The sequence below is a fragment of the Aphelocoma coerulescens genome, unplaced genomic scaffold (genome assembly GCF_041296385.1).
Source record: "Aphelocoma coerulescens isolate FSJ_1873_10779 unplaced genomic scaffold, UR_Acoe_1.0 HiC_scaffold_244, whole genome shotgun sequence".
NCBI lineage: Eukaryota > Metazoa > Chordata > Aves > Passeriformes > Corvidae > Aphelocoma > Aphelocoma coerulescens.
The window spans coordinates 16169-28353 of NW_027183589.1; the positions used below are offsets into that span (position 1 = coordinate 16169).

The 12185-nt window shown below is 54.2% G+C and overlaps 1 protein-coding gene across 1 annotated transcript in view; it reads right to left on the reverse strand.

Moving 5' to 3' along the window:
- The window catches only part of LOC138101346 (epithelial discoidin domain-containing receptor 1-like), a 34106-nt gene that overhangs the window by 2418 nt on the left and 19503 nt on the right, over positions 1-12185 (reverse strand). Inside the window, exons 11-15 of the mRNA XM_068999142.1 lie at positions 10948-11073; positions 10695-10864; positions 10193-10332; positions 9098-9265; positions 5437-5671 (exon numbers count right to left, since the gene is read on the reverse strand). Of these exons, the coding sequence (XP_068855243.1) occupies positions 5437-5671; positions 9098-9265; positions 10193-10332; positions 10695-10864; positions 10948-11073 (839 nt within the window). The remainder of the gene's footprint in view (positions 1-5436; positions 5672-9097; positions 9266-10192; positions 10333-10694; positions 10865-10947; positions 11074-12185) is intronic.

The window sequence follows — 12185 nt, forward strand, 5'->3', positions numbered from 1 at the left end:
GGGGTTTGGGGTCTGGGCTTTTGGGGTCTGGGGTTTTGGGGTTGGGGGTCTGGGGTTTTGGGGTTTGGGGTCTGGGCTTTTGGGGTTTGGGGTTTTGGGGTTTGGGGTCTGGGCTTTTGGGGTTTGGGGTCTGGGGTTTTGGGGGTTGGGGTCTGGGGTTTTGGGGTTTGGGGTCTGGGGCTTTTGGGGTTTGGGGTTTTGGGGTTTGGGGTCTGGGGTTTTGGGGTTTGGGGGTCTGGGCTTTTGGGGTTTGGGGTTTTGGGGGTTGGGGTCTGGGCTTTTGGGGTTTGGGCTCTGGGGCTTTTGGGGTTTGGGGTCTGGGGCTTTTGGGGTTTGGGGTCTGGGGCTTTTGGGGTCTGGGCTTTTGGGGTTTGGGGGTCTGGGGTTTTGGGGTTTGGGGTCTGGGCTTTTGGGGTTTGGGGTCTGGGCTTTTGGGGTTTGGGGGTCTGGGGTTTTGGGCTCTGGGCTTTTGGGGTTTGGGGGTCTGGGCTTTTGGGGTCTGGGGCTTTTGGGGTTTGGGGTCTGGGGCTTTTGGGGTTTGGGGTCTGGGGTTTTGGGGTTTGGGGTCTGGGGCTTTTGGGGTTTGGGGTCTGGGGCTTTTGGGGTTTGGGGTCTGGGCTTTTGGGGTTTGGGGTCTGGGGTTTTGGGGTTTCGGGCTTCGGGGATTTTGGGGTTTGGGCTCTGGGGCTTTTGGGGTTTGGGGTCTGGGGTTTTGGGGTTTGGGGTTTTGGGGTTTGGGCTCTGGGCTTTTGGGGTTTGGGGTCTGGGGCTTTTGGGGTTTGGGGTCTGGGGTTTTGGGGTTTGGGGTCTGGGGTTTTGGGGTTTCGGGCTTCGGGGATTTTGGGGTTTGGGCTCTGGGGCTTTTGGGGTTTGGGGGTCTGGGGCTTTTGGGGTTTGGGGTTTTGGGGTTTGGGGGTCTGGGCTTTTGGGGTTTGGGGTCTGGGCTTTTGGGGTTTGGGGTCTGGGGCTTTTGGGGTTTGGGGTCTGGGCTTTTGGGGTTTGGGGTCTGGGGCTTTTGGGGTTTGGGGTTTTGGGGTTTGGGGCTTCGGGGATTTTGGGGTTTGGGGCTCTGGGGCTTTTGGGGTTTGGGGTCTGGGGCTTTTGGGGTTTGGGGTCTGGGGTTTTGGGGTTTGGGCTCTGGGCTTTTGGGGTTTGGGGTCTGGGGCTTTTGGGGTTTGGGGTCTGGGGTTTTGGGGTTTGGGGTCTGGGGCTTTTGGGGTTTGGGGGTCTGGGGTTTTGGGGTTTGGGGTCTGGGGCTTTTGGGGTTTGGGGGTCTGGGCTTTTGGGGGTTTGGGCTCTGGGGGTTTTGGGGTTTGGGCTCTGGGGCTTTTGGGGTCTGGGGTTTTGGGGTTTGGGCTCTGGGGCTTTTGGGGTTTGGGGTTTTGGGGTTTGGGGTCTGGGCTTTTGGGGTTTGGGGTCTGGGGGTTTTGGGGTTTGGGGGTCTGGGGCTTTTGGGGTTTGGGGGTCTGGGGTTTTGGGGTCTGGGGTTTTGGGGTTTGGGGTCTGGGGCTTTTGGGGTCTGGGGTTTTGGGGTTTGGGGTCTGGGCTTTTGGGGTTTGGGGTCTGGGGCTTTTGGGGTTTGGGGCTTCGGGGATTTTGGGGTTTGGGGTCTGGGGCTTTTGGGGTCTGGGGCTTTTGGGGTTTGGGGGTCTGGGGTTTTGGGGTCTGGGCTTTTGGGGTTTGGGGTCTGGGGTTTTGGGGTTTCGGGCTTCGGGGATTTTGGGGTTTGGGCTCTGGGGCTTTTGGGGTTTGGGGTCTGGGGTTTTGGGGTCTGGGGTTTTGGGGTTTGGGGCTCTGGGCTTTTGGGGTTTGGGGGTCTGGGCTTTTGGGGTTTGGGGTCTGGGGCTTTTGGGGTTTGGGGCTCTGGGGTTTTGGGGTTTGGGGCTCTGGGGCTTTTGGGGTCTGGGGTTTTGGGGTTTGGGGTCTGGGCTTTTGGGGTTTGGGGCTCTGGGGCTTTTGGGGTTTGGGGCTCTGGGGTTTTGGGGTTTGGGGCTCTGGGGCTTTTGGGGTCTGGGGTTTTGGGGTTTGGGGTCTGGGGCTTTTGGGGTTTGGGGGTCTGGGCTTTTGGGGTTTGGGGTTTTGGGGTTTGGGGGTCTGGGGCTTTTGGGGTTTGGGGTCTGGGCTTTTGGGGTTTGGGGTCTGGGCTTTTGGGGTTTGGGGCTTCGGGGATTTTTCCCACCCCAAATCCCCGTTTCCCACCCCAAATCCCATTTTCTCCATCCCAAATCCCATTTTCTCCACCTCAAACCCCTCATTTCCCACCCCAAATCCCTCATTTCCCATCTCAAATCCCCGTTTCCCACCCCAAATCCCATTTTCTCCACCCCAATCCCATTTTCTCCACCCCAATCCCTCATTTCCCATCCCAAATCCCTCATTTCCCATCTCAAATCCCCTATTCCAACCCCAAATCCCATTTTCTCCATCCCAAATCCCATTTTCTCCACCCCAAATCCCTCATTTCCCACCCCAAATCCCCCTTTTAAACCCCAAATCCCATTTTCCAACCCCAAATCCCATTTTCTCCACCCCAAATCCCTCATTTCCCATCCCAAATCCCCATGTCCCACCCCAAATCCCATTTTCTCCATCCCAAATCCCATTTTCTCCACCCCAAATCCCTCATTTCCCATCCCAAATCCCTCATTTCCCATCTCAAATCCCCTATTCCAATGCCAAATCCCATTTTCTCCATCCCAAATCCCATTTTCTCCATCCCAAATCCCATTTTCTCCACCCCAATCCCTCATTTCCCATCCCAAATCCCCGTTTCCCATCTCAAATCCCTCATTTCCCATCTCAAATCCCCTATTCCAACCCCAAATCCCATTTTCTCCATCCCAAATCCCATTTTGTCCATCCCAAATCCCTCATTTCCCACCCCAAATCCCATTTTCTCCATCCCAAATCCCATTTTCTCCATCCCAAATCCCTCTTTACCCACCCCAGATCCCATATTCTCCACCTCAAATCCCTCATTTCCCACCCCAAATCCCCTTTTCCAACCCCAAATCCCCGTTTCCCATCCCAAATCACATTTTCTCCACCCCAAATCCCATTTTCTCCACCCCAAATCCCCCTTTTAAACCCCAAATCCCATTTTCCAACCCCAAATCCCATTTTCTCTCCCCCAAACCCCTCATTTCCCATCTCAAATCCCTGTTTCCTATCCCAAATCCCATTTTCTCCATCCCAAATCCCTCTTTACCCACCCCAGATCCCATTTTCTCCACCTCAAACCCCTCATTTCCCATCCCAAATCCCCGTTTCCCATCTCAAATCCCCTTCTCCAACCCCAAATCCCATTTTCTCCACCCCCAATCCCATTTTCCCATCCCAAACCCCTCATTTCCCATCCCAAATCCCTCATTTCCCCACCCCAGATCCCCCTTTTAAACCCCAAATCCCGACCCCAATCCCCATTTCCCGACCCCAAATCCCCATTTTTCCCCCAAATCCCCCTTTTTCCCCCCTCCCCTCACCATGAGGATGCACTCCCAGGCCATCCAATCCCACCCCAAATCCCGACCCCAAATCCCATTTCCTGACCCCAAACCCCCATTTTTTCCCCCCAAATCCCCATTTTTTCCCCCCAAATCCCCATTTCCCGACCCCAAATCCCCATTTCCCGACCCCAAATCCCCATTTTCCCCCCCAAATCCCCCTTTTTCCCCCCTCCCCTCACCATGAGGATGCACTCCCAGGCCATCCAATCCCACCCCAAATCCCATTTATAACCCCAAATCTCCCTTTTTACCCCCAAATCCCGACCCCAAATCCCCATTTTTCCCCCCAAATCCCATTTCCCACCCCAAATCCCGACCCCAAATCCCCATTTTTCCCCCCAAATCCCCTCACCATGAGGATGCACTCCCAGGCCATCCAATCCCACCCCAAATCCCGACCCCAAATCCCATTTCCTGACCCCAAACCCCCATTTTTTCCCCCCAAATCCCCATTTTTTCCTCCCAAATCCCCATTTTTTCCCCCCAAATCCCCATTTTTTCCCCCAAATCCCATTTCCCACCCCAAATCCCGACCCCAAACCCCATTTCTCGACCCCAAATCCCCATTTTTTCCCCCAAATCCCCATTTCCCACCCCAAATCCCAACCCCAAACCCCATTTCCCGACCCCAAATCCCATTTTTCCCCCCTCCCCTCACCATGAGGATGCACTCCCAGGCCATCCAATCCCACCCCAAATCCTGACCCCAAATTCCCATTTATAACCCCAAATCTCCCTTTTTACCCCCAAATCCCGACCCCAAATCCCCATTTTTTCCCCCAAATCCCGACCCCAAACCCCATTTCCCGACCCCAAATCCCCCATTTTCCCCCCTCCCCTCACCATGAGGATGCACTCCCAGGCCATCCAATCCCACCTCAAATCCCGACCCCAAATCCCCATTTTTCCCCCCAAATCCCATTTTTCCCCCCAAATCCCATTTCCCACCCCAAATCCCAACCCCAAACCCCATTTCCCGACCCCAAATCCCCATTTTTCCCCCCTCCCCTCACCATGAGGATGCACTCCCAGGCCATCCAATCCCACCCCAAATCCCGACCCCAAATCCCATTTCCTGACCCCAAACCCCCATTTTTTCCCCCCAAATCCCCATTTTTTCCCCCCAAATCCCATTTCCCACCCCAAATCCCGACCCCAAACCCCATTTCCCGACCCCAAATCCCCATTTTTTCCCCCAAATCCCATTTCCCACCCCAAATCCCGACCCCAAATCCCCATTTTTTCCCCACAAATCCCATTTCCCACCCCAAATCCCAACCCCAAACCCCATTTCCCGACCCCAAATCCCCATTTTTCCCCCCAAATCCCCATTTTTCCCCCCAAATCCCATTTTTCCCCCCTCCCCTCACCATGAGGATGCACTCCCAGGCCATCCAATCCCACCCCAAATCCCGACCCCAAATCCCATTTCCTGACCCCAAACCCCCATTTTTTCCCCCCAAATCCCCATTTTTTCCCCCCAAACCCCCATTTTTTGCCCCAAATCCCCATTTTTTCCCCCAAATCCCATTTCCCACCCCAAATCATGACCCCAAATCCCATTTCCCGACCCCAAATCCCATTTTCCCCCCTCCCCTCACCATGAGGATGCACTCCCAGGCCATCCAATCCCACCCCAAATCCCAACCCCAAACCCCATTTCCCGACCCCAAAACCCCATTTCCCGACCCCAAATCCCCATTTTTCCCCCCAAATCCCATTTCCCACCCCAAATCCCAACCCCAAACCCCATTTCCCGACCCCAAATCCCATTTTTCCCCCCTCCCCTCACCATGAGGATGCACTCCCAGGCCATCCAATCCCACCCCAAATCCCAACCCCAATCCCCAAATCCCGACCCCAAATCCCCATTTTTCCCCCCAAATCCCCATTTTTCCCCCCAAATCCCATTTTTCCCCCCTCCCCTCACCATGAGGATGCACTCCCAGGCCATCCAGCGGATGGGCAGCAGCGCCCGGCCCCGCACCCTGTAGTAGTCGCCGGCGTAGAGGTTGCGGCTCATCCCGAAATCGGCCACCTTGACCGTGAGGTGGTCGCCCACCAGGCAGTTCCGGGTGGCCAAATCCCGGTGCACGAAGTTCAGCCGGGCCAGGAAGCGCATCCCGGAGGCGATCTGGGCTCCCAGGCCCAGCAGGGCGGGGAGGCTGCGGGGGCGAGCGGCGAATTCCGGGCTCGCCCACCCCGAAATCGGCGGTTTTTTCCCCCCCCCCGAAAAATCCGGGGTTGAGATCCTTCCATTCTTTTTTTTCCCCCGAAAAAAATCCCCTTTTCCCCAAAAAAATCCCATTTTCTGCACCTAAATCCGTGTTTTTCCCGAAAAAATCCCGGTTTTATACACCCCCAAAAAGTCCCTTTTTCCCCCCCAAAAATCCCGTTTTTCTACACTAAATCCTCTTTTTCCCCAAAAAAATCCTCTTTTTCCGCAAAAAAATCCCATTTTTCTACCCCTAAATCCCTTTTTTCCCCAAAAAATCCCCTTTTTCCCAAAAAAATCCCATTTTCTGCACATAAATCCTCGTTTTTCCCAAAAAAATCCCGGTTTTATACACCCCCAAAAAGTCCCTTTTTCCCCCCAAAAAATCCCATTTTCTATCCCTAAATCCTCTTTTTCCCCCCAAAAATCCCATTTTTCTACCCCTAAATCCCTTTTTTCCCCAAAAAATCCCCTTTTTCCCAAAAAAATTCCCATTTTTCTACCTCTAAATCCTCTTTTTCCTCCAAGTAATCCCCTTTTTCCCAAAAAAATCCCATTTTTCCCCCCAAAAATCCCATTTTCTGCACCCCAAATCCCTCTTTTCCCAAAAAAAGTCCCTTTTTCCCCCCAAAAAATCCCATTTTTCTACCTCTAAATCCTCTTTTTCCTCCAAAAAATCCCCTTTTCCCCAAAAAAAATCCCATTTTTCTACCTCTAAATCCCTTTTTTCCCCAAAAAACCCCCTTTTTCCCAAAAAAATCCCATTTTCTGCACCTAAATCCGCGTTTTTCCCTAAAAAAACCCCGGTTTTATACACGCCCAAAAAGTCCCTTTTTCCCCCCAAAAAATCCCGTTTTCTATCCCTAAATCCTCTTTTTCCCCCCAAAAATCCCATTTTTCTACCTCTAAATCCCTTTTTTCCCCAAAAAATCCCCTTTTTCCCAAAAAAATTCCCATTTTTCTACCTCTAAATCCTCTTTTTCCTCCAAGTAATCCCCTTTTTCCCAAAAAAATCCCATTTTTCCCCCCAAAAATCCCATTTTCTGCACCCCAAATCCCTCTTTTCCCAAAAAAAGTCCCTTTTTCCCCCCAAAAAATCCCATTTTTCTACCTCTAAATCCTCTTTTTCCTCCAAAAAATCCCCTTTTCCCCAAAAAAATCCCATTTTTCTACCTCTAAATCCCTTTTTTCCCCAAAAAACCCCCTTTTTCCCAAAAAAATCCCATTTTCTGCACCTAAATCCGCGTTTTTCCCTAAAAAAACCCCGGTTTTATACACGCCCAAAAAGTCCCTTTTTCCCCCCAAAAAATCCCGTTTTCTATCCCTAAATCCTCTTTTTCCCCCCAAAAATCCCATTTTTCTACCTCTAAATCCCTTTTTTCCCCAAAAAATCCCATTTTCCCAAAAAAAATCCCATTTTTCTACCCCTAAATCCCTTTTTTCCCCAAAAAATTCCCTTTTCCCCCCCAAAAATCCCATTTTTCTACCCCTAAATCCCTTTTTTCCCCAAAAAATCCCCTTTTTCCCAAAAAAATCCCATTTTCTGCACCTAAATCCTCGTTTTTCCCGAAAAAATCCCGGTTTTATAACCCAAATCCTCTTTTTTCCCTGAAAAAATCCTCTTTTTCCCCCAAAAATATCCCATTTTCTGCACCCCAAATCCCTCTTTTCCCCAAAAAAATTCCCTTTTTCCCCCCAAAAAATCCCAGTTTTCTACCCCTAAATCCTCCTTTTTCCCAAAAAAATCCCGGTTTTCTATCCCTAAATCCCCATTTTTACCCCCAAAAAATCCCCATTTTTACCCCAAAAATTCCCCATTTTTCCCCCCCAAAAAATCCTCATTTTCCCCCCAAAATCCCCATTTTCCCCCCCAAAAAAATCCCCATTTTCCCCCGAAAAAAATCCCCATTTTTACCCCCAAAAAAATCCCCATTTTCCCCCGAAAAAAATCCCCATTTTCCCCCAAAAAATCCCCAATTTCCCCCCCCAAAATCCCCATTTTTCCCCAAAAATCCCCATTTGCCCCCCCAAAAAACTCCCCATTTTCCCCCAAAAATCCCCATTTTCCCCAAAAAATCCCCATTTTCCCCCAAAAAATCCCCATTTTCCCCCGAAAAAATCCCCATTTTCCCCCGAAAAAAATCCCAATTTCCCCCCACAAAATCCCCATTTTCCCCCCAAAATCCCCATTTTCCCCCGAAAAAAATCCCCATTTTCCCCCAAAAAATCCCCAATTTCCCCCCCCAAAAATCCCCATTTTTCCCCCCAAAATCCCCATTTTTCCCCAAAATTCCCCATTTTCCCGCCATAAATCCACGGGGGGCGTGGCTTAAGTGGGCGCGGCCATTTTGGGGGCGTGTCCAGAATGGGGGCGTGGCTTAACACAGGTGGGGCGTGGCCGCTCTTAAAGGGCCAGCACCCCGGAAATGCTGATGGTGGGAAATAACTCAGAGTGGGCGTGGCTCAAATGGGCGTGGCTAAAACAGGTGGGCATGGCCGCTCTTAAAGGGCCAGCACCCCCAAATACTGATGGCGGGAAACTCCTGGGAGTGGGCGTGGCTAAAACAGGCGTGGCTCAAAATGGGTGTGGTTTAACACAGGTGAACGTGGCCGCTCTTAAAGGGCCAGCACCCCCAAAATACTGGTGAGAAACGACTCGGAGTGGGCGTGGCTTGAATGGGCATGGCTGAAATGGGCGTGGCTTAAGACAGGTGGGTGTGGTCGCTCTTAAAGGGCCGGCACCCCCAAAATACTGATGGTGGGAAATGACTGGGAGTGGACGTGGCTTGAACGGGCGTGGCTCAAATGGGTGTGGCTTGACACAGGTGGGCGTGGCCGCTCTTAAAGGGCCAGCACCCCCAAAATACTGATGGTGGGAAATGACTCAGACTGGGCGTGGCTCAAATGGGCGTGGCTAAACACAGGTGAACGTGGCCGCTCTTAAAGGGCCGGCACCCCCAAAATACTGATGGCGGGAAATGACTGGGAGTGGACGTGGCTTGAATGGGCGTGGCTCAAATGGGTGTGGCTTAACACAGGTGGGCATGGCTGCTCTTAAAGGGCCAGCACCCCCAAAATACTGCTGAGAAATGACTCAGAGTGGGCGTGGCTCAAATGGGAGTGGCTTGACACTGGTGGGCGTGGCTTCTCTTAAAGGGCCAGCACCCTGGAAATACTGGTGGTGGGAAAGGACTCAGAGTGGGCGTGGCTTGAATGGGCGTGGCTCAAATGGGTGTGGCTTGACACAGGTGGGCGTGGCCACTCTTAAAGGGCCAGCACCCCCAAAATACTGATGGCGGGAAACGACTCGGACTGGGCGTGGCTCGAAGGGGCGTGGCTCGAGGGGGGGGCGTGTCCATCTGTGGGCGTGTCCCACCTGAGGGCGTGGCCTCGGGGCCCGCCCAGGAACTGGTGGAGGTCGCCGTGCTCCATGTACTCGGTGACGATGCAGGGCGGGCCCGGCCCCCCGCACACCCCCAGCAGCCGCACGATGTTGGGGTCCCGCAGCCGGCCCAGCGTCCGCGCCTCCTGCAGGAAATCCCGCCTGGGCCCCGCCCCCACCCCCCCCCAAAAATACAGGGCGTGGCTCAAAGCCCCGCCCACACACAGCCGGATCCCCCGCCCAGTCTCGGCCAGTCCAGGCCAGGCTGTCCCAGTCCAGACCGGTCCTTCCCAGTTTCGCCCAGTTCCTCTTGGTCCATCCTAGTCCATACCAGTCGATTCCAGTGCTTCCCAGTCCAGCCCAGTCCTTCCCAGTCCTTCCCAGTCCATTCCAGTCCAGCCCAGTCCTTCCCAGTACTTCCCAGTTCCTCCCAGTCCATCCCAGTCTCGCCCAGTTCCTGCCAGTCCAGCCCAGTCCTTCCCGGTCCTTCCCAGTCCATCCCAGTCCAGCCCAGTCCTTCCCAGTCCTTGCCAGTCCCTCCCTGTCCATCCCAGTCTCGCCCAGTTCATCCCAGTCCATCCCAATCCTCTCCCAGTCCCTCCCAGTCTCTCCCAGTGCCTCCCAGTCCATCCCAGTCCTTCCAAGTCCTTCCCAGTCCATCCCAATCCATCCCAGTCCATCCCATTCCCTCCCAGTCCATTCCAATCCATCCTAGTCCATCCCAGTCCTTCCCAGTCTTGCCCAGTCCATCCCAGTCTTGCCCAGTCTTGCCCAGTCCATCCCAATCCCCTCCCAGTCCCTCCCAATCCCCTCCCAGTCCATCCCAGTCCCTCCCAGTCCCCTCCCAGTCCATCCCAATCCATCCCAATCCATCCCAGTCTCCCCCAATCCCCTCCCAATCCCCTCCCAGTCCCCTCCCAGTTCCCTCCCAGTCCCTCCCAGTCCTTCCCAGCCCATCCCAGTCTCCCCCAATCCCCTCCCAATCCCCTCCCCATCCATCCCAGTAGCTCCCAGCTCCCTCCCAGTTCCCTCCCAGACCCTCCCAGTCTCTCCCAGTCCCTCCCAGTCCCCCCCCCACAGTGTCCATACCGGGCGTTCTTGGTGGCGTCCGGCCGCAGCACCTTGACCGCCACCAGCAGGGGGCGCCCCGGGGCCGGGTGGGCGGGGCCTGAGCCGGGGGGCGGGGCCAGCCCCAGGGTGTGGGGGGCGATGACCTCACACAGCAGCACCTGGGGGCGGGGCCGAGGGGGGCGGGGGCGTGGTCAGACCCCCGGGGAGGGGCGTGGCCAAGAGAAAGGGGCGTGGCCTCGGGAAGGGGGGCGGGGCCAACCCAGCTGGGGGCGTGGCCTCCACGAGGGGAGGGGTTAAACCTCGGGTGGGCGTGGCCAAACTCTCGGGTGGGCGGGGCCCCGGTGAGGTGGGCGGGGCCAAATTCCGGGGGGTGGGGCCTTAAGAAGGGGTGGGGCCAAGCCCTTGGGGGCGGGCCCAAACCCTTGGGGGGCGGGGCCAAACCACCGTGGGCGTGGCCTCGTGGAAGGGGCGTGGCCACCCACCGGGGGGGCGTGGCTCGCTGCAGGTGGGCGTGGCTTACCTCTCCGAACTGCCCCTCCCCCAGCTTCTCCCGGAAGCGGAGGCGGCGCCGGGGGAAGGACGGGAGGGCGGGGCCGGGGGCGGGGCCGGGGGCGGGGCCAGCCAGGGCGTAGGCGGAGCCTCCGGTGACGTCAGCCTCGGCGTAGGCCCCCGCCCCCATCTCGGGTTCACCTGTGGGGGGGAGGGGGAGGGGCACAGGTGAGGCGGAGGTGGGCGGGGCTAAAGTGGGCGTGGCCCTCTCCCGCTGGCCCCGCCCTTACCGTCCGTGTTGATTGGCTTGGCGCCGTCGGGCGGGGCCCGGGCGAGGCCTCCCATTGGTCGGGCGTAGGTGGCCAGGAGCAGCCGATAGGCCGGATTGGCTGGAGGGGGGGGGGGCGTGGTCGGAGTGGGCGTGGCCAAAGAGGGGCGTGGTCATGGGGGGGGGGCGTTCCCTCCCTCCATCCCTGGAGCGATTCCCCCCTCCCAGCCCCATTCCCCAGGGATTTTTGGGGGGATTTTGAGCCTTTTCCTCACTCCGGGATGGAGTTTTTGGGGAGGTTCCGGACCAAAATAAAAAGGGGGGGGAAAAAAAAAATCGGGGATTTTCCGGCGGTTTTGTGCTTTTTTTTCCCGTTTTTCATCGTTTTCTTTGGGAAAAGAAGGAGGAAAAACGTGGGGGGAAAACATGGAAAAATCCAGGGAAAAAATGGGGAAGATTTGCCTGAATCTTCTCGATTTTTTCCCCAATTTTTGCCAATTTTTTTCGTTGTTTTTTCCAATTTCTTCCAATTTTTTGTTGTTTCCCCACCTAATTTTCCTGCATTTTTTCATCCTCAATTTCCCCAATTTTCCCCAATTTTTTCCGTTGTTTTTCCCAATTTCTTCCAACCTTTTTCATCGTTTTCCCACCGGCTTTTCCTGCTATTTTTCTGCCTTAATTTCCTCAATTTTTCCCCAATTTCTTCCAATTTTTTTCCTTGTTTTCCCACCTTATTTTCCCGCCATTTTTCATCCTCAATTCCCCCAATTTTTGCCAATTTTTTTGTTGTTTTTCCCGGTTTTTTCCAGTTTTTTTTCCTTGTTTTCCCACCTTATTTTCCCGCATTTTTTCATCCTCAATTCCCCCAATTTTTGCCAATTTTTTTGTTGTTTTTCCCAATTTCTTCCAACATTTTCCATCATTTCCCCACCTAATTTTCCCGCCTTTTTTCATCCTCAATTCCCCCAATTTTTCCCAATTTTTTTGTTGTTTTTCCCGGTTTTTTCCAGGTTTTTTTCATCATTTGCCCACCTTATTTCCCCCCATTTTTTCATCCTCAACTCCCCCAATTTTTCCCAATTTTTTTCGTTATTTCTCCCAATTTCTTCCCCCTTTTTTCCTCCTTTCCCCACCTTATTCTCCCACTTTTTCCCGCCTCAATTTTCTCACTTTCCCCCCAATTCCCACCAATTTTTTCCCTTTTCTTTTTCCCGCCGTTTCGTTTTTTCCTGGGGAGAAAAAAACGACCCAAAC